The sequence below is a fragment of the Anomaloglossus baeobatrachus genome, chromosome 6 (assembly GCF_048569485.1).
Source record: "Anomaloglossus baeobatrachus isolate aAnoBae1 chromosome 6, aAnoBae1.hap1, whole genome shotgun sequence".
NCBI lineage: Eukaryota > Metazoa > Chordata > Amphibia > Anura > Aromobatidae > Anomaloglossus > Anomaloglossus baeobatrachus.
The window spans coordinates 540729304-540749537 of record NC_134358.1 but is presented as its reverse complement, the minus strand read 5'-3'; the positions used below and the strand labels follow the sequence as shown (position 1 = coordinate 540749537).

General features: G+C 45.9%; 1 protein-coding gene across 2 annotated transcripts in view; it reads left to right on the top strand.

The window, feature by feature from the left end:
- Positions 1-20234, top strand: part of RUNDC3B (RUN domain containing 3B) — a 192181-nt gene that overhangs the window by 85506 nt on the left and 86441 nt on the right. For both annotated transcript variants that reach the window (XM_075315611.1, XM_075315612.1), the window contains exons 6-7: positions 498-578; positions 14308-14476. In XM_075315611.1, the coding sequence (XP_075171726.1) occupies positions 498-578; positions 14308-14476 (250 nt within the window). The remainder of the gene's footprint in view (positions 1-497; positions 579-14307; positions 14477-20234) is intronic.

Sequence of the window (20234 nt, the reverse complement as noted above, 5' to 3'; positions counted from 1 at the left end):
GCTAGATCAGATGCCGAGCTGTGATTGGCCACATCTGGGAGGGAGGGATAAAAGTGAGAAGAAACACCCAGTTGCGCTACAGGCAGAGATTTCACATGTTGCACTCCAGAACAAACAAATGTGAATATCTCTGTAATGAAAGGATGCAGCGTAAAACAGAAAAACTGCAGAATGAGGGGAGCTTAAGAGTTTTTGCTTTACTCAGTTTGTTGAGCAAGTGACCGGGAACATCTTATATCGTTATTCCCAAAATTGTAAGTTATCCTCTATCAATACAATAGGGGATAAGTGACTGATGGCTGAGGGTCCGGCTGTGGGCACCCCCAGTATTCCCGAGAATGGAGTTTTTGGATCCTGGGAATTATGTTCCTGTTCTGCCTGGACATATGGAATTTTCCACCTGTATGTGTCATCAATCATAATGGGATTTTAGTAAATGAATGTGTGCTCTGTATATTATCATTCTGCCGCTAACTGTATCTGCATATTCCCCATAGTTTTTGCCTTAAAGGAGAGGGTCTGGACGGGAGCTACCCAGCGGTCATAGACTACACGCCTTATCTCAAGTTTACCCAGAGGTGAGTGTCTTCTCTTAGAATGTTATTTTGCGGGTGAGTGTTATTTATGTAAACAGTGACGTATATTTGTAAATACAGTATATCGCATGACCAAGTCTGTTCTCATCCTGAGTTGCAGCCGGTTACAAATGAGCTGCTAAAATGCACTTGGGCGCTAGAACATGGTGATTTCAGCTCTGAAGTCTGCAGGAATTTGACTGCAGCTGTGTAGTATAAGGCTAGTTTCACACTTGCATTCAGCGGAGTCCGTCACTATGGAGAATAGCGCAGTCCGTTAACGCACTGCGCTATTCTCCATAGACTTGTATGGATGACGCACTGTAACGCAAGTGTCAGTGTTGCATCCGCCGGACGACGCAGCGTCGTTATTTTGACGCTGCGTCGGGCGGAAGGAACGCAGCATGTAACGTTTTTTTGAGCAGCGGAATCCTTTGGATTTCACTGCGCATGCTCTCTCTGGCTCCCTCCACCCGTAACCAGGGTACACATCGGGTAACCAAGGAACCCTGTTTACGTGTGCCAGGAGCCCGACACTTCCCCGCTCGGCTCCACTCCCTCCCCGCACTCCGAATGTATACACACACAATCGCACGCACATACACACACACACACACACACACACACACACTCTCACACTCACCTGTCCCCCAGCGATGCAGTCACCGCGGCACTGACGTCCTCAGCCATGGCCCTGCTCGGCTCCACCCACCGCACTCCGCCCCCCGCTCCTGCCCCCTGCACACATTGTCGGCGACCGAATGATCAGCTGATCACCCGGCGACCAGCTACTGTGAGTGATCGGCTGATCACCCGGCGGCCGGCTACTGTGAGTGATCGGCTGATCACAGTGGCCGGCTACTGTGAGTGATCGGCTGATTACCCGGCGGCTGGCTACTGTGAGTGATCAGGCGATCACCCGGCGGTGGACTACTGTTAGCGATCAGCTGATCGTTCACAATAGTCTGCCGACGGTAAAACTAAAAAAACAAAACAAAACAAAAAAAAAAAGAATTGCGTTGTTTTGCAGCATCAGTTGTGCCACTATATGCAACACAACCGTTGCATCCGTCTCACAACGCAATGCAACGGATACCGTTCAACGCAAGTGTGAAACTAGCCTAAGACTATGTGCCCACAGTGCTTTTTTCTCAGCACAAAAAAAGCTTCTTTTTCTGTGCTTCTTTTCATGCTTTCATGCTTCCTTTCATGTTTCTTTTTAAGCTTTCATATTTCTTTTCATGCTTCTTTTCTTGCTTTTTCATGATTCTTTTCATGCTTCTTCTTATGTATTGAGATAGGGGAAAAAGCAGACGGTGCAGATTTGTGTGCAGATTGTCTGCTCCCAAAACTGCATGTTTTGGTATGAGAAACGCTGCAAAAAAAAAGTGTTTTTTTGCCATGGTTTTGCGGTTTTTTTCCATGTTTTTTTTTATGCATTGAGATAGGAAAAACACTAGAAAAAATGCTGAAACTATTGTTATGTTCATTCTTTGGTGCAGATTTTTTCCAGACAAAAACTGCAACATGGGCGCAGCAATTTAAGATTCTCGTAGACATTGCTGGGATGCGTTTTCTCTTGATTGAAATCTGTAAGAAGAAAACGCAAGCACCTGAGCATGGTAGTGCTCACTCATCACTAGTTACCAGTACTGAGCACCTGTGCATGGTAGTGCTCACTCATCACTAGTTACCAATACTGAGCACCTAAGTATTGTAGTGCCCGCTCATCAATAGTTACGAGTACTGAGCACCCGAGCATGGTAGTGCTCGCTCATCACTAGTTACGAGTACTGAGCACCCGAGCATGGTAGTGCCCGCTCATTACTAGTTACGAGTACTGAGCACCCGAGCATGGTAGTGCCCGCTCATCACTAGTTACTAGTACTGAGCACCCGAGCATGGTAGTGCCCGCTCATCACTAATTACAATGTGCAGGGACGCTAAAGGCTAAACAGTGCAAAATTTGTAATAATTTCCAATAGCAAAAAATATTTTTAAACATAAACAATTTTAAATAATGTTTTTTGCCTTTTTGAGTTATGGTTTTGTATTCTCCTCTATTTTTTAAGCACGAATGTGACCAGAGCTTCGTATACCGGCATAATGACTTCATTACATGGAGCTCGCGGTACATAAATAATGTGTCTATAGTGAAGCATATAATTACCGTGGTCATACCACGTATAATTCCCGCTATTTTACTATTCATTTAAAAACTTAATGGAATTAATGATGGGGTTTCAGAAGGTTTTAATCCTGTTCTGAATTCACGCAGTTAACTACACGGCCCTGACGCCCCCCGGGGGATCTTTACATTTGATTGCCACAAGCAAAACGTGTTTACAGCAATTTCACAGAAATTGAATTTTCCTCTAAGGAAAGATTATAGGCAATTAATATAAAAAAAATCTGAAGGGTTAGGGTATTTTAATGATACTTGTGATCCCTGCACTGTAGAGGTATCAATTCAGTTATCTGCACTCATGCACGATTTGTGCAAATGTATGTGCCCCCCCATCCACATCACACCTCAGGGGATTTTCTGAGTTCTCATCCATAGACTCTAATATGGGGCCAGAAATTATTCCTGGGGAGGTGAGGGGTCGGAGTTTATACACTGGGGGAGAGGGGCCAGAAATTATTCCTGGTGAGGTGAGGGGTCGGAGTTTATACACCGGGGAGAGGGGCCAGAAATTATTCCTGGTGAGGTGAGGGGTCGGAGTTTATACACCGGGGAGAGGGGCCATAACATTTTCCCGGAGAGGCAAGGGGCCGGAGGTTACACATCGGGGGTCGAAGGTCGAGAGGTTATATACAGAGAGGGAAGTGAGGGGCCAGAATATATACACAGTGGTGGGTGAGGGGCCAGAGGATATATACAGGGGGGAAGTGAGGGGCTAGAACTTATATATCGAAGTGGGCGATGGGGCTGGAGGTTATACATGGGGGGATGATGGGGCTAGAGGTTATACATGGGGGGATGAAGGGGCCAGAGGTTATACACGGGGGGCGATGGGGCTGGAGGTTATACACGGGGGGGCGATGGGGCCGGAGGTTATACATGGGGGGCGTTGGGGCCGGAGGTTATACACAGGGGGGGGGGGCGATAGAGCCGGAGGTTATACACAGGGGGCGATGGGGCCGGAGGTTATACATGGGAGGGAGATGGGGCCGAAAATTTATACATGGGGGGCGATGGGGCCGAAAGTTATACATGGGGGGCGATGGGGACGGAGGTTATACATGGGGGGCGATGGGGCCGGAGGTTATACACGGGGGGGGGGGGGCGATGGGGCCGGAGGTTATACACAGGGGGTGGGGGCGATGGGGCTGGAGGTTATACACGAGGGGGGGGGCGATGGGGCTGGAGGTTATACACGAGGGGGGGGGGGGCGATGGGGCCGGAGGTTATACACGGGGGCGTTGAGGAAGGAGGTTATACACGGGGGGCGATGGGGCTGGAGGTTATACCCCGGGAATGAGGGGCTCGAGGTTATTCATGGGTGTGAGGGGCAGGAAGTTATACACTGGGGCAAGGGACCGGAGGCTATAGACTGGGGCAAGGGGCTGGAGGTTAATCACGGGGGGGAGGGACAGAAAGATATACACCATGGGCTGGAGGTTATACACTGGGGGGGATTGCCGAAGAGCCAGTACTTTTCTCCATATAGTAAGTTTGTGCAGTTTTCTGACCAAATGTAAAACTTTACAAGAATAATTCTTGTCAACAAATTGAAGGTGCTGAGTCTCATTACAGCTACTTTTAAAGGGCGTCTTCAGTGGCTCATACTGGGGTTCATATCTCATTTTAAAAGTTCTCTCCTAATGGCAGGAGAGGGAATGAGGCGACTCTCGAAGCCTTTACCCCATTGCAATGTGGCGAGAGGCTATGGACATCTTAAATTTGCCTCTGCTTTAATACCTCTTGACCTATAGGCCTCATAACCTATTGACAATTTTGGAGGAGTTTCCCAATCATAAACATGTTGATGGGTTGCTATGATAGCAGGGGGTCTACTGAAGACCTCGGTGCTTGTTATTGTAGCGCTCCTTTGAAACATGTCTGTGGCCGGGCTTCAAAGGAGGCTTTGATTTTCACTATATGCAGGAATGCTGTGGTGTATACAGTGGTACTGCTGTATACCGTATATAGCTCAAGTTATCAGACAATCGCAGCTTCAAGATGCCTAATTAGACGATTAACTACAGTAAAAAGTAAAATAAATGTTTTAAAAAATATGAAAAAAATAAATTATTTCAAATCACCCCCTTTTTTTCCCCATTTAAAAATAAAGATAATAAAAAAAAAAGCGCATATGTGATTGTGAGAAAAGTCCGATCTTTCAAAGTATAAAAATAATTAAGCCAATCAGTAAACCACGTAAAAAAAAAAAAATTAAGACTTCAAAATTGCTTTTTTTGGTTGTTTCAATAAAACAAAAAATAAGAGTAACAAGTGATCGGAACGTCCCAAAATGGTATAGGAAAATAAGGAATCACCCAGCTCCATCAACCAAAAAATAAAAACATTACGGGTCATGGAAAATGGCGACAAAAACCCCCATTTTATTTTATTTATTTATTTTAATGCAAAATTCTGATTTTATTTGTTTATTTTTCTTCACCACTAAAATAAAAATAAACTGTTTTGGTATTGCTGTAATCATACTGATGAGGAGAATCCTATTGCAGCATAATTTTTACCGTAAAATGAACGCTGTAACAATTACAAAAAAAACCATGTCAAAATTGTATTTATTTCACAATTTCTCCCCGTTAGGGATTTTTTTCCCTGTTTTCCAGTGCAGTATGTATGGTGTCATTTAAAAGTACAACTTGTCCCTCAAAAAAAGGGGTTAAAAGATTTTGTTCTATGAATAAGTGACATTTTTCCGTTATATTGCACACATCATCATACAATTTTTCAATTGTAATAATTAGTAGAAAATGCTCCTGTGTGTACATATTGCGGTTGTCTTTGTTTCGGTGACCCCAAGGGTTAATTTTTTCTATCTGAACCACCATCGAATGTGATCTTGAGAAGCCGCTGATTGTTGATTCTGCGGAAATCACCCGGCCGTCCATGTTCCAAAGGATTTATTCAAATTGTCTCTCCAGTAAAGGAGACAAACTCTAGCACAGCGCCACCTATTGGAAGTAGCGATCCTAAAAGTCACAAGTGGATTTTTGACAATCCTTTGCAATATGACTCAGGATATATAAGCCAGATCAGAATCCCAATTTGCAGACACGGTGTTTCGGGGTGCTTGCCCCTCGTCAGTGCAAAGTATGGGGGTGTCTGATCTGGCTCATGAGAAAGCTATGTGGGGACCACGGGGGAACACTATTCTCCTTAAGGAGACTTTGCAAGCCAGTCTGGCTGCCAGGTAAGGGGACTTATAGCTGCAATGCCCCTAAAATTCCACGGGGGAACACTATTCTCCTTAAGGAGACTTTGCAAGCCAGTCTGGCTGCCAGGTAAGGGGACTTATAGCTGCAATGCCCCTCTGGGAAATATTCAAATTGTCTCTCCAGTAAAGGAGACAAACTCTAGCACAGCGCCACCTATTGGAAGTAGCGATCCTAAAAGTCACAAGTGGATTTTTGACAATCCTTTGCAATATGACTCAGGATATATAAGCCAGATCAGAATCCCAATTTGCAGACACGGTGTTTCGGGGTGCTTGCCCCTCGTCAGTGCAAAGTATGGGGGTGTCTGATCTGGCTCATGAGAAAGCTATGTGGGGACCACGGGGGAACACTATTCTCCTTAAGGAGACTTTGCAAGCCAGTCTGGCTGCCAGGTAAGGGGACTTATAGCTGCAATGCCCCTAAAATTCCACGGGGGAACACTATTCTCCTTAAGGAGACTTTGCAAGCCAGTCTGGCTGCCAGGTAAGGGGACTTATAGCTGCAATGCCCCTCTGGGAAATATTCAAATTGTCTCTCCAGTAAAGGAGACAAACTCTAGCACAGCGCCACCTATTGGAAGTAGCGATCCTAAAAGTCACAAGTGGATTTTTGACAATCCTTTGCAATATGACTCAGGATATATAAGCCAGATCAGAATCCCAATTTGCAGACACGGTGTTTCGGGGTGCTTGCCCCTCGTCAGTGCAAAGTATGGGGGTGTCTGATCTGGCTCATGAGAAAGCTATGTGGGGACCACGGGGGAACACTATTCTCCTTAAGGAGACTTTGCAAGCCAGTCTGGCTGCCAGGTAAGGGGACTTATAGCTGCAATGCCCCTAAAATTCCACGGGGGAACACTATTCTCCTTAAGGAGACTTTGCAAGCCAGTCTGGCTGCCAGGTAAGGGGACTTATAGCTGCAATGCCCCTCTGGGAAATATTCAAATTGTCTCTCCAGTAAAGGAGACAAACTCTAGCACAGCGCCACCTATTGGAAGTAGCGATCCTAAAAGTCACAAGTGGATTTTTGACAATCCTTTGCAATATGACTCAGGATATATAAGCCAGATCAGAATCCCAATTTGCAGACACGGTGTTTCGGGGTGCTTGCCCCTCGTCAGTGCAAAGTATGGGGGTGTCTGATCTGGCTCATGAGAAAGCTATGTGGGGACCACGGGGGAACACTATTCTCCTTAAGGAGACTTTGCAAGCCAGTCTGGCTGCCAGGTAAGGGGACTTATAGCTGCAATGCCCCTAAAATTCCACGGGGGAACACTATTCTCCTTAAGGAGACTTTGCAAGCCAGTCTGGCTGCCAGGTAAGGGGACTTATAGCTGCAATGCCCCTCTGGGAAATATTCAAATTGTCTCTCCAGTAAAGGAGACAAACTCTAGCACAGCGCCACCTATTGGAAGTAGCGATCCTAAAAGTCACAAGTGGATTTTTGACAATCCTTTGCAATATGACTCAGGATATATAAGCCAGATCAGAATCCCAATTTGCAGACACGGTGTTTCGGGGTGCTTGCCCCTCGTCAGTGCAAAGTATGGGGGTGTCTGATCTGGCTCATGAGAAAGCTATGTGGGGACCACGGGGGAACACTATTCTCCTTAAGGAGACTTTGCAAGCCAGTCTGGCTGCCAGGTAAGGGGACTTATAGCTGCAATGCCCCTAAAATTCCACGGGGGAACACTATTCTCCTTAAGGAGACTTTGCAAGCCAGTCTGGCTGCCAGGTAAGGGGACTTATAGCTGCAATGCCCCTCTGGGAAATATTCAAATTGTCTCTCCAGTAAAGGAGACAAACTCTAGCACAGCGCCACCTATTGGAAGTAGCGATCCTAAAAGTCACAAGTGGATTTTTGACAATCCTTTGCAATATGACTCAGGATATATAAGCCAGATCAGAATCCCAATTTGCAGACACGGTGTTTCGGGGTGCTTGCCCCTCGTCAGTGCAAAGTATGGGGGTGTCTGATCTGGCTCATGAGAAAGCTATGTGGGGACCACGGGGGAACACTATTCTCCTTAAGGAGACTTTGCAAGCCAGTCTGGCTGCCAGGTAAGGGGACTTATAGCTGCAATGCCCCTAAAATTCCACGGGGGAACACTATTCTCCTTAAGGAGACTTTGCAAGCCAGTCTGGCTGCCAGGTAAGGGGACTTATAGCTGCAATGCCCCTCTGGGAAATATTCAAATTGTCTCTCCAGTAAAGGAGACAAACTCTAGCACAGCGCCACCTATTGGAAGTAGCGATCCTAAAAGTCACAAGTGGATTTTTGACAATCCTTTGCAATATGACTCAGGATATATAAGCCAGATCAGAATCCCAATTTGCAGACACGGTGTTTCGGGGTGCTTGCCCCTCGTCAGTGCAAAGTATGGGGGTGTCTGATCTGGCTCATGAGAAAGCTATGTGGGGACCACGGGGGAACACTATTCTCCTTAAGGAGACTTTGCAAGCCAGTCTGGCTGCCAGGTAAGGGGACTTATAGCTGCAATGCCCCTAAAATTCCACGGGGGAACACTATTCTCCTTAAGGAGACTTTGCAAGCCAGTCTGGCTGCCAGGTAAGGGGACTTATAGCTGCAATGCCCCTCTGGGAAATATTCAAATTGTCTCTCCAGTAAAGGAGACAAACTCTAGCACAGCGCCACCTATTGGAAGTAGCGATCCTAAAAGTCACAAGTGGATTTTTGACAATCCTTTGCAATATGACTCAGGATATATAAGCCAGATCAGAATCCCAATTTGCAGACACGGTGTTTCGGGGTGCTTGCCCCTCGTCAGTGCAAAGTATGGGGGTGTCTGATCTGGCTCATGAGAAAGCTATGTGGGGACCACGGGGGAACACTATTCTCCTTAAGGAGACTTTGCAAGCCAGTCTGGCTGCCAGGTAAGGGGACTTATAGCTGCAATGCCCCTAAAATTCCACGGGGGAACACTATTCTCCTTAAGGAGACTTTGCAAGCCAGTCTGGCTGCCAGGTAAGGGGACTTATAGCTGCAATGCCCCTCTGGGAAATATTCAAATTGTCTCTCCAGTAAAGGAGACAAACTCTAGCACAGCGCCACCTATTGGAAGTAGCGATCCTAAAAGTCACAAGTGGATTTTTGACAATCCTTTGCAATATGACTCAGGATATATAAGCCAGATCAGAATCCCAATTTGCAGACACGGTGTTTCGGGGTGCTTGCCCCTCGTCAGTGCAAAGTATGGGGGTGTCTGATCTGGCTCATGAGAAAGCTATGTGGGGACCACGGGGGAACACTATTCTCCTTAAGGAGACTTTGCAAGCCAGTCTGGCTGCCAGGTAAGGGGACTTATAGCTGCAATGCCCCTAAAATTCCACGGGGGAACACTATTCTCCTTAAGGAGACTTTGCAAGCCAGTCTGGCTGCCAGGTAAGGGGACTTATAGCTGCAATGCCCCTCTGGGAAATATTCAAATTGTCTCTCCAGTAAAGGAGACAAACTCTAGCACAGCGCCACCTATTGGAAGTAGCGATCCTAAAAGTCACAAGTGGATTTTTGACAATCCTTTGCAATATGACTCAGGATATATAAGCCAGATCAGAATCCCAATTTGCAGACACGGTGTTTCGGGGTGCTTGCCCCTCGTCAGTGCAAAGTATGGGGGTGTCTGATCTGGCTCATGAGAAAGCTATGTGGGGACCACGGGGGAACACTATTCTCCTTAAGGAGACTTTGCAAGCCAGTCTGGCTGCCAGGTAAGGGGACTTATAGCTGCAATGCCCCTAAAATTCCACGGGGGAACACTATTCTCCTTAAGGAGACTTTGCAAGCCAGTCTGGCTGCCAGGTAAGGGGACTTATAGCTGCAATGCCCCTCTGGGAAATATTCAAATTGTCTCTCCAGTAAAGGAGACAAACTCTAGCACAGCGCCACCTATTGGAAGTAGCGATCCTAAAAGTCACAAGTGGATTTTTGACAATCCTTTGCAATATGACTCAGGATATATAAGCCAGATCAGAATCCCAATTTGCAGACACGGTGTTTCGGGGTGCTTGCCCCTCGTCAGTGCAAAGTATGGGGGTGTCTGATCTGGCTCATGAGAAAGCTATGTGGGGACCACGGGGGAACACTATTCTCCTTAAGGAGACTTTGCAAGCCAGTCTGGCTGCCAGGTAAGGGGACTTATAGCTGCAATGCCCCTAAAATTCCACGGGGGAACACTATTCTCCTTAAGGAGACTTTGCAAGCCAGTCTGGCTGCCAGGTAAGGGGACTTATAGCTGCAATGCCCCTCTGGGAAATATTCAAATTGTCTCTCCAGTAAAGGAGACAAACTCTAGCACAGCGCCACCTATTGGAAGTAGCGATCCTAAAAGTCACAAGTGGATTTTTGACAATCCTTTGCAATATGACTCAGGATATATAAGCCAGATCAGAATCCCAATTTGCAGACACGGTGTTTCGGGGTGCTTGCCCCTCGTCAGTGCAAAGTATGGGGGTGTCTGATCTGGCTCATGAGAAAGCTATGTGGGGACCACGGGGGAACACTATTCTCCTTAAGGAGACTTTGCAAGCCAGTCTGGCTGCCAGGTAAGGGGACTTATAGCTGCAATGCCCCTAAAATTCCACGGGGGAACACTATTCTCCTTAAGGAGACTTTGCAAGCCAGTCTGGCTGCCAGGTAAGGGGACTTATAGCTGCAATGCCCCTCTGGGAAATATTCAAATTGTCTCTCCAGTAAAGGAGACAAACTCTAGCACAGCGCCACCTATTGGAAGTAGCGATCCTAAAAGTCACAAGTGGATTTTTGACAATCCTTTGCAATATGACTCAGGATATATAAGCCAGATCAGAATCCCAATTTGCAGACACGGTGTTTCGGGGTGCTTGCCCCTCGTCAGTGCAAAGTATGGGGGTGTCTGATCTGGCTCATGAGAAAGCTATGTGGGGACCACGGGGGAACACTATTCTCCTTAAGGAGACTTTGCAAGCCAGTCTGGCTGCCAGGTAAGGGGACTTATAGCTGCAATGCCCCTAAAATTCCACGGGGGAACACTATTCTCCTTAAGGAGACTTTGCAAGCCAGTCTGGCTGCCAGGTAAGGGGACTTATAGCTGCAATGCCCCTCTGGGAAATATTCAAATTGTCTCTCCAGTAAAGGAGACAAACTCTAGCACAGCGCCACCTATTGGAAGTAGCGATCCTAAAAGTCACAAGTGGATTTTTGACAATCCTTTGCAATATGACTCAGGATATATAAGCCAGATCAGAATCCCAATTTGCAGACACGGTGTTTCGGGGTGCTTGCCCCTCGTCAGTGCAAAGTATGGGGGTGTCTGATCTGGCTCATGAGAAAGCTATGTGGGGACCACGGGGGAACACTATTCTCCTTAAGGAGACTTTGCAAGCCAGTCTGGCTGCCAGGTAAGGGGACTTATAGCTGCAATGCCCCTAAAATTCCACGGGGGAACACTATTCTCCTTAAGGAGACTTTGCAAGCCAGTCTGGCTGCCAGGTAAGGGGACTTATAGCTGCAATGCCCCTCTGGGAAATATTCAAATTGTCTCTCCAGTAAAGGAGACAAACTCTAGCACAGCGCCACCTATTGGAAGTAGCGATCCTAAAAGTCACAAGTGGATTTTTGACAATCCTTTGCAATATGACTCAGGATATATAAGCCAGATCAGAATCCCAATTTGCAGACACGGTGTTTCGGGGTGCTTGCCCCTCGTCAGTGCAAAGTATGGGGGTGTCTGATCTGGCTCATGAGAAAGCTATGTGGGGACCACGGGGGAACACTATTCTCCTTAAGGAGACTTTGCAAGCCAGTCTGGCTGCCAGGTAAGGGGACTTATAGCTGCAATGCCCCTAAAATTCCACGGGGGAACACTATTCTCCTTAAGGAGACTTTGCAAGCCAGTCTGGCTGCCAGGTAAGGGGACTTATAGCTGCAATGCCCCTCTGGGAAATATTCAAATTGTCTCTCCAGTAAAGGAGACAAACTCTAGCACAGCGCCACCTATTGGAAGTAGCGATCCTAAAAGTCACAAGTGGATTTTTGACAATCCTTTGCAATATGACTCAGGATATATAAGCCAGATCAGAATCCCAATTTGCAGACACGGTGTTTCGGGGTGCTTGCCCCTCGTCAGTGCAAAGTATGGGGGTGTCTGATCTGGCTCATGAGAAAGCTATGTGGGGACCACGGGGGAACACTATTCTCCTTAAGGAGACTTTGCAAGCCAGTCTGGCTGCCAGGTAAGGGGACTTATAGCTGCAATGCCCCTAAAATTCCACGGGGGAACACTATTCTCCTTAAGGAGACTTTGCAAGCCAGTCTGGCTGCCAGGTAAGGGGACTTATAGCTGCAATGCCCCTCTGGGAAATATTCAAATTGTCTCTCCAGTAAAGGAGACAAACTCTAGCACAGCGCCACCTATTGGAAGTAGCGATCCTAAAAGTCACAAGTGGATTTTTGACAATCCTTTGCAATATGACTCAGGATATATAAGCCAGATCAGAATCCCAATTTGCAGACACGGTGTTTCGGGGTGCTTGCCCCTCGTCAGTGCAAAGTATGGGGGTGTCTGATCTGGCTCATGAGAAAGCTATGTGGGGACCACGGGGGAACACTATTCTCCTTAAGGAGACTTTGCAAGCCAGTCTGGCTGCCAGGTAAGGGGACTTATAGCTGCAATGCCCCTAAAATTCCACGGGGGAACACTATTCTCCTTAAGGAGACTTTGCAAGCCAGTCTGGCTGCCAGGTAAGGGGACTTATAGCTGCAATGCCCCTCTGGGAAATATTCAAATTGTCTCTCCAGTAAAGGAGACAAACTCTAGCACAGCGCCACCTATTGGAAGTAGCGATCCTAAAAGTCACAAGTGGATTTTTGACAATCCTTTGCAATATGACTCAGGATATATAAGCCAGATCAGAATCCCAATTTGCAGACACGGTGTTTCGGGGTGCTTGCCCCTCGTCAGTGCAAAGTATGGGGGTGTCTGATCTGGCTCATGAGAAAGCTATGTGGGGACCACGGGGGAACACTATTCTCCTTAAGGAGACTTTGCAAGCCAGTCTGGCTGCCAGGTAAGGGGACTTATAGCTGCAATGCCCCTAAAATTCCACGGGGGAACACTATTCTCCTTAAGGAGACTTTGCAAGCCAGTCTGGCTGCCAGGTAAGGGGACTTATAGCTGCAATGCCCCTCTGGGAAATATTCAAATTGTCTCTCCAGTAAAGGAGACAAACTCTAGCACAGCGCCACCTATTGGAAGTAGCGATCCTAAAAGTCACAAGTGGATTTTTGACAATCCTTTGCAATATGACTCAGGATATATAAGCCAGATCAGAATCCCAATTTGCAGACACGGTGTTTCGGGGTGCTTGCCCCTCGTCAGTGCAAAGTATGGGGGTGTCTGATCTGGCTCATGAGAAAGCTATGTGGGATTTAATGGGACTGAGCCACTGAGCATGTGCAACCACCAGTATTGGATACATTAGGTGAACGTTCTCCGAGGGAATAAAAAGAACACTAGAGGGCGCCATAACAAATATATAACTGTAATATCTATACACAGGAGCATTTTTATTAAATGGTTCCAAATGAAAAAATATATATTTTTAATGAGACCTATCAGTGCAACTCCTTTTAATGGTCTGTCTTGAGGATATGCTATGTCAGATGCCTTGTGTACCTGTCATGCGATGAGTCCTGCGTGTACGAGTTTCCATTCTCCCTTGTCATTGTTCTTTTTTGGTGTTTTGTCTTTGTGTTTCCCGCTTGCCCCTAGGGTGTGAGATGGGGAGAGTAAGATCAGGGCTCGGACAGGAGTCAGGGTCACGCTGTGGGCTCGGACCTGCCTACCATCAAGCCTACCTCTAAGATAAGGAACAGCGCAGGGACTCAAGTCTGAGGGCCAGCCTAGGTGCCCCTGTCCCATCATTACACACCCTGTGACAGTACCTCTATAACCTGTCATGGCGGCATAGTCTTGCTTGGCTCTTTCCTTCACTCTGTCCATTTAGTCCTTGCAAGTGGTAAAACAGGAAGGTCCTAAGGTAATTTGGCCTTACCGACACATATAATGGAAACTAAAACTTGACTTGCAAAAATAAGACTTCATATAATGATATCGATATAAATCTTAAATAATCAAAAATTTTGCACTTAATGGTAAAAATTTTAGAGGGACATGTTCTATTTCTGGGATTAAATGGGTTTTCCAGCCTCATGGCTGAAAATGGGATAAAAATGTGTAAATTATTTAACTTTTTTTTCCCCCCAGTCCTAATCCAGATCCGATGATGCATATGACTGATATTTTTGTCTTTTTGCACAGCTCTGATAGTATCAGCAGTGATGAAGAAGAGCTCCGGACACTGGGGAGCAGCGGCAGCGAGAGTAGTACCCCAGAAAATATCGGCCCTCCATTCGCCATGGATGAAAACAGCTGGTATAACAAGTGCAAGAGGGTGGAGCAGAAGTATCGGCTAGCCTTGGAGCAAAAGGTAATGCCATTAAAAGTTTTTCCCCAGCAGTATAGGGGTTCTTGATTGTTTTATAAACGCTGATCAAAGGGTTAACAAATAATGTGTATTGATGGACAGCTTGGAAAGTTCAAATAAAGGCTTGTCCCTAGCTTAGGGTAGGCCATCAATATCAGAATGGTGGGATCTGATGCCCAACATCCCCAGCTGTGTGAAGGTGCCGCCACTGAATGCTGCATCCCCGTTAACACAATGCCTGACAGCTCTATGCACTTTGTGGTTGCCGCGCCTGGAACTGCAGCTCCCAATAACTACCTGACACTTGTTTTGTACTGTATGTGTGTCACGGGCTGATGATGTGATCTCTGGGGGTTCTGGGATTTGAGGATCACAGTGTTTAGTCGATTGCAGATCCACTTTAGTGCCCGCTCATCATTTATCCTGAGTTGGAGCGTATATCATTCAATCCGGTGCTGAAGGGGTTGAGGCTCCTTTCTCTCCTGCTGTGATCTAACAGGTAGTTTTAAACTCAGCTGCAGCCACTCCCTTCTGCTGTAAGTATCCATTCCTCCCTTTACCGGCTATAGTTCATACCTATGCTGTCCACTTGAAGGAGCTTGTTTCTGTAGAAGCTGAGGTGTCGCTTCAGTTGTAGCTGATGAGTCCCTTCTGGAGAAGCCGTAGAGTGTTATTTGGTGTAAATTTCCCGGCCTGTTTGTCTTCCCTTCCTCGTGAGACAAGTGTCACGCTGGCCTTCGCTAGTCAGGGTGAGTTCATTGCCAACTAGGGCCTAGGCATGTGACGGCGCATGGGGGAAGGACCTGTCTAGAGACATTAAAAGTGCAGGCATCAGCTCCAGGTGTGGGTTAGGAGGTGACCTATCTCCTTAGCACCAGGGCCTTCCGTTGCATTGCTTCCCTGGTTTTCACAATATGTTGCGCCGCTCACCGTTTAGTCCCCTCTCTTTTAAATGCCACAATTTAATTTACCATATAATGTACTGAAAAATGGAGAAAAAAAAAAAGGTGGAATGGAAAAAAAATGTTAATAAAAAAAATAAAATCTGTTCCACTCCTCTTGGAATAGTTTTTTATGTTTTTCAGGAAATTAAAAGCTAAAATAAGCAGAGTCCTTTAATACTAATATAATAATTATAAAGTTCTTCTTGGAAAGCGAGGAGGAAAAAAAAAAAGAAGCGTGAAAATTTTAATTTTTTCCTTTTACAAATGCAGCGATTTTTAGATTTTAATTGTTATATTTTGCAGATTTTTTTTTTTTTTGTAGCAATCTTCACATTTTTGTTACATTTTATGTCAGTCGAAAGAAGAAACTGTTCAGTGACCAGTTCGGCTCTGCTATGTCTGTGCATGACGCGGCTCCTTTGTTGCTGAGTCTCCCCTGTACATTGTGTTCGGCAGCCTTACCGCGGAGCTGAGACGTCTTGTATCCCGGCGCTCCGTATCCTGATATTCGTGTGAGCAGAATAAGAATGGATTTTGGATGGATTTTCTTGCAGTAATTCTCTTACGTCCCGATTCCTTTTCCCTTCTTTTCTTCTGAGTTGCAATTGAATATTTACCTTCTTGAAATACAGAGTATGAAAAGTGAATGGAGAGTGTATGGATGGTGCGATAAGCTGCTGGAGTGGCGGTAATACGGGCATGTGCCGGCGGCGGCGGCTGCCATAAGCTTTCTCGGTCTACACGGCCACAATCCTATTACAGGAAAGCATTAGCGGTAGATGTATACTTACACAATGCAGGTTCTATTCAGTACCGAAATATCAAAATTCCCTGCAGCTTTAAAGAAGCACTAAGCCATAAATCTTTCCTTTTTTACATGTATTACTTGATAAAATACTTTTTTTTTTTTTTCCCCCGGTAGCCACTATTTCAGGCTGGAGAGACGCTAGTTATTGTTTTGATCCTCTTCCATTGTAGCATTAGTGGTCAAAGAAAGATAAGGCAGAGACGTGTATTGCGTAGTGTCTGCCTTCCAATGGTTCCTGTGTAAAATTAGAAAGGTACTTTTCACCAATATGGTGAAAAGTACAGTCTGCGCGCCTGTCCGATGCCGACTGGGTGTTATGATTAGGTCCACGCTGCCTAAATGGGGAGCAAGTGACTGCAGGAGTGGGGTTAAGGGTTAGAGTCAATTGGGATTTGGGGCTGAGTTAAAGACTACAGGGTGTTTTAGGAAAGGGTCTTGTGGTCTGGGGGTTATTAGTAGGGCCAGCCTTATATGGCACTGTTGTTTATCGGCAGAGGAAGATGATGTCCCCTCCTCCCACTTGTGGCTGTGTGCTATTACCTTTACATACTGTTATTTATGTGTTCAAGTGTCATGGATATTATACGTTTTTAAGGAGAACCTGTCACCAGATTTGTCCCCTATAAGCTGTGGCTACCACAAGTTATATACAGCATTCCAGAATACTGTATATAAGAGCAAAGGCTGCTGTGTATAACATAAAAATCACCTTTTATTATCCTCACTTGTGGGGCGGTCCAGTCCGTTGGGCGTCGCTGATCCCGGTTGGGCCTCGCTGGTCCTGGTCCAGCGCCTTCTCTCTGCTTGCAATCTCCGCCCTCTTTCTTGCATCGTGTGGATGATGAATCCCACGTCGTCCACCGTTTCACTTCTGCGCACACGCACTTTCTTTGTCGCTCCTTATTGGGAGACCCAGACAATTGGGTGTAGTGGGGTGAGAAGGGAGCATGCTGGGGGCCCTGTTATGGGCCCTCTTTTCTTCCATCCGACATAGTCAGCAGCTGCTGCTGACCAAGCTGTGGAGCTATGCGTGCATGTCTGACCTCCTTCGCACAAAGCATAAAAACTGATGAGCCCGTGGCAGCACGGGGGGTGTATAGGCTGAAGGGGAGGGGCTTTACACTTTTAGTGTAATACTTTGTGTGGCCTCCGGAGGCAGAAGCTATACACCCAATTGTCTGGGTCTCCCAATTGGAGCTAGAAGAAAAGGAATTTACGGTAAGTAAACAAAATTCCCTTCTTTCTCTGCAAAGTACTGTAATGTGCAGGTAAAATTCAAAAACTTCCTGTACATGCGCACTACAATATTTTGTTCTGCCCTTAGCAAGGCAGAGAAAAGAGCGTGTGCGCAGGAGAACAATGGAGGCCTCTGTGTGGATGAGATAGAACACGTCATCCACACGGGGCTGGGAAGGAGGACGACGACTGCACAGGATAGGGGAGGCACCGGAACGAGAGCAACGACGCCCATTAAACCCAACTGCCTCGCAGGTGAGTATAATAAAAGGTGTTTTTTACATTCTACAGAGCGGCCTGGGTTCTTATATACAGTATTCTAGAATACTGTATACAAGAGCTCACTGGTGGTGGCCGCAGCTTATAGGGGACAAATCAATATTAAAGTCTTCTCACAAATTCTCAATGGGATTTGGGTCTGGACTGTGACTGTGTTCACACACATGAATATGCTCTGATCTAAACCCTCCATTATAGCTCTGGCAGGATGTTTAGAGTCATTGTCCTACTGGAAGGTGAACCCACGCCCAAGTATCAAATATTTTGCTGCCTCTAATAGGATTTCCTCCAGGATTGCTCTGTTTTTAACTCCATCCATCTTCCCATTAACTCTAACAAGCTTCCCTGTCCCTGCTGAAGAAAAACCTCCCCACAGCAGGATGCTGCCTCCACTATGTGTGACTGTGGGGATGGTGTTTCCAGGTTGATGTGCTGTGTTAGTTTTCCACTACCCATAGAGTTTTGCATTTAGCCCAAAAAGTTCCGGTTTTGTCTCATCTGACCAGGGCACGTTCTTCCACATGCTCACTGTGTCCACTACATGGCTTTTTGCAAACTGGTTTGCTTTCAAAAATGTCTTTCTTCTTGACACTCTTGTGTAAAATCCAGACTTGTGGACTATAAGACTAATACTTATAGCTGTGGATAGTTTCTGCCCCCTGAGCTGTGGAGCTCTGCAGCGCCCTCAGTGACCATAGGCTTCTCAGCTGCTTCTCTAATTAGTTCTCTCCTTGCTTGGGATGTCGGTTTAGGTGGTTTTGGTAGGTTTGCAGTTGTGCCACGGACCTTCCATTTTTTGGATGATTAGCTTGAGCAGTGCTCCTTGAGATATTCTGTGCTTGGCCTATTTTTTTTTTTATAACCTAACCCTGCCTTACTCTTCTCCACAACTTTATCCCTGATCTGTCTGGTGTGTTCCTTGGTTTTCATGATGCTGTTTGTGTTCTCACACAAACCTTTGAGAGAGAACAATTATACTGAAAAGAAATTACACACAGGTGGCATCAACTTATTAGGTGATTAAGTGACTTCTGGAGGCAATTAGTCACTCAGGATTTTTTTTAGAAGTATCAAACAGGGAACCGAGTACATATGCACATCACAATTTTTAGTTTGATATTTTTTAAATATTTAGAAAACCATTTATCATTTCCTTTCACACTTCACAATTACTTGTTACTTTTGTATTGGTACATCACATAAAATCCCAATAAAACAAGTGGAAAAGTTCACAGTGTATGAATACTTTTGCAAAGAAATATACTATATATATATATATATATATATATATATATATATATATATATATATATATCATGTACAGTGCCTACAAGTAGTATTCAACCCCCTGCAGATTTAGCAGGTTTGATAAGATGCAAATAAGTTAGAGCCTGCAAACTTCAAACAAGAGCAGGATTTATTAACAGATGCATAAATCTTACAAACCAACAAGTTATGTTGCTCAGTTAAATTTTAATAAATTTTCAACATAAAAGTGTGGGTCAATTATTATTCAACCCCTAGGTTTAATATTTTGTGGAATAACCCTTGTTTGCAATTACAGCTAATAATCGTCTTTTATAAGACCTGATCAGGCCGGCACAGGTCTCTGGAGTCATCTTGGCCCACTCCTCCATGCACATCTTCTCCAAGTTATCTAGGTTCTTTGGGTGTCTCATGTGGACTTTAATCTTGAGCTCCATCCACAAGTTTTCAATTGGGTTAAGGTCAGGAGACTGACTAGGCCACTGCAACACCTTGATTTTTTCCCTCTTGAACCAGGCCTTGGTTTTCTTGGCTGTGTGCTTTGGGTCGTTGTCTTGTTGGAAGATGAAATGACGACCCATCTTAATATCCTTGATGGCGGAGCGGAGGTTCTTGGCCAAAATCTCCAGGTAGGCCATGCTATCCATCTTCCCATGGATGCGGACCAGATGGCCAGGCCCCTTGGCTGAGAAACAGCCCCACAGCATGATGCTGCCACCACCATGCTTGACTGTAGGGATGGTATTCTTGGGGTCGTATGCAGTGCCATCCAGTCTCCAAACGTCACGTGTGTGGTTGGCACCAAAGATCTCGATCTTTGTCTCATCAGACCAGAGAACCTTGAACCAGTCTGTCTCAAAGTCCTCCAAGTGATCATGAGCAAACTGTAGACGAGCCTTGACATGACGCTTTGAAAGTAAAGGTACCTTACCGGCTCGTCTGGAACGGAGACCATTGCGGTGGAGTACGTTACTTATGGTATTGACTGAAACCAATGTCCCCACTGCCATGAGATCTTCCCGGAGCTCCTTCCTTGTTGTCCTGGGGTTATCCTTGACTCTTCGGACAAGCCTGGCCTCGGCACGGGTGGAAACTTTCAAAGGCTGTCCAGGCCGTGGAAGGCTAACAGTAGTTCCATAAGCCTTCCACTTCCGGATGATGCTCCCAACAGTGGAGACAGGTAGGCCCAACTCCTTGGAAAGGATTTTGTACCCCTTGCCAGCCTTGT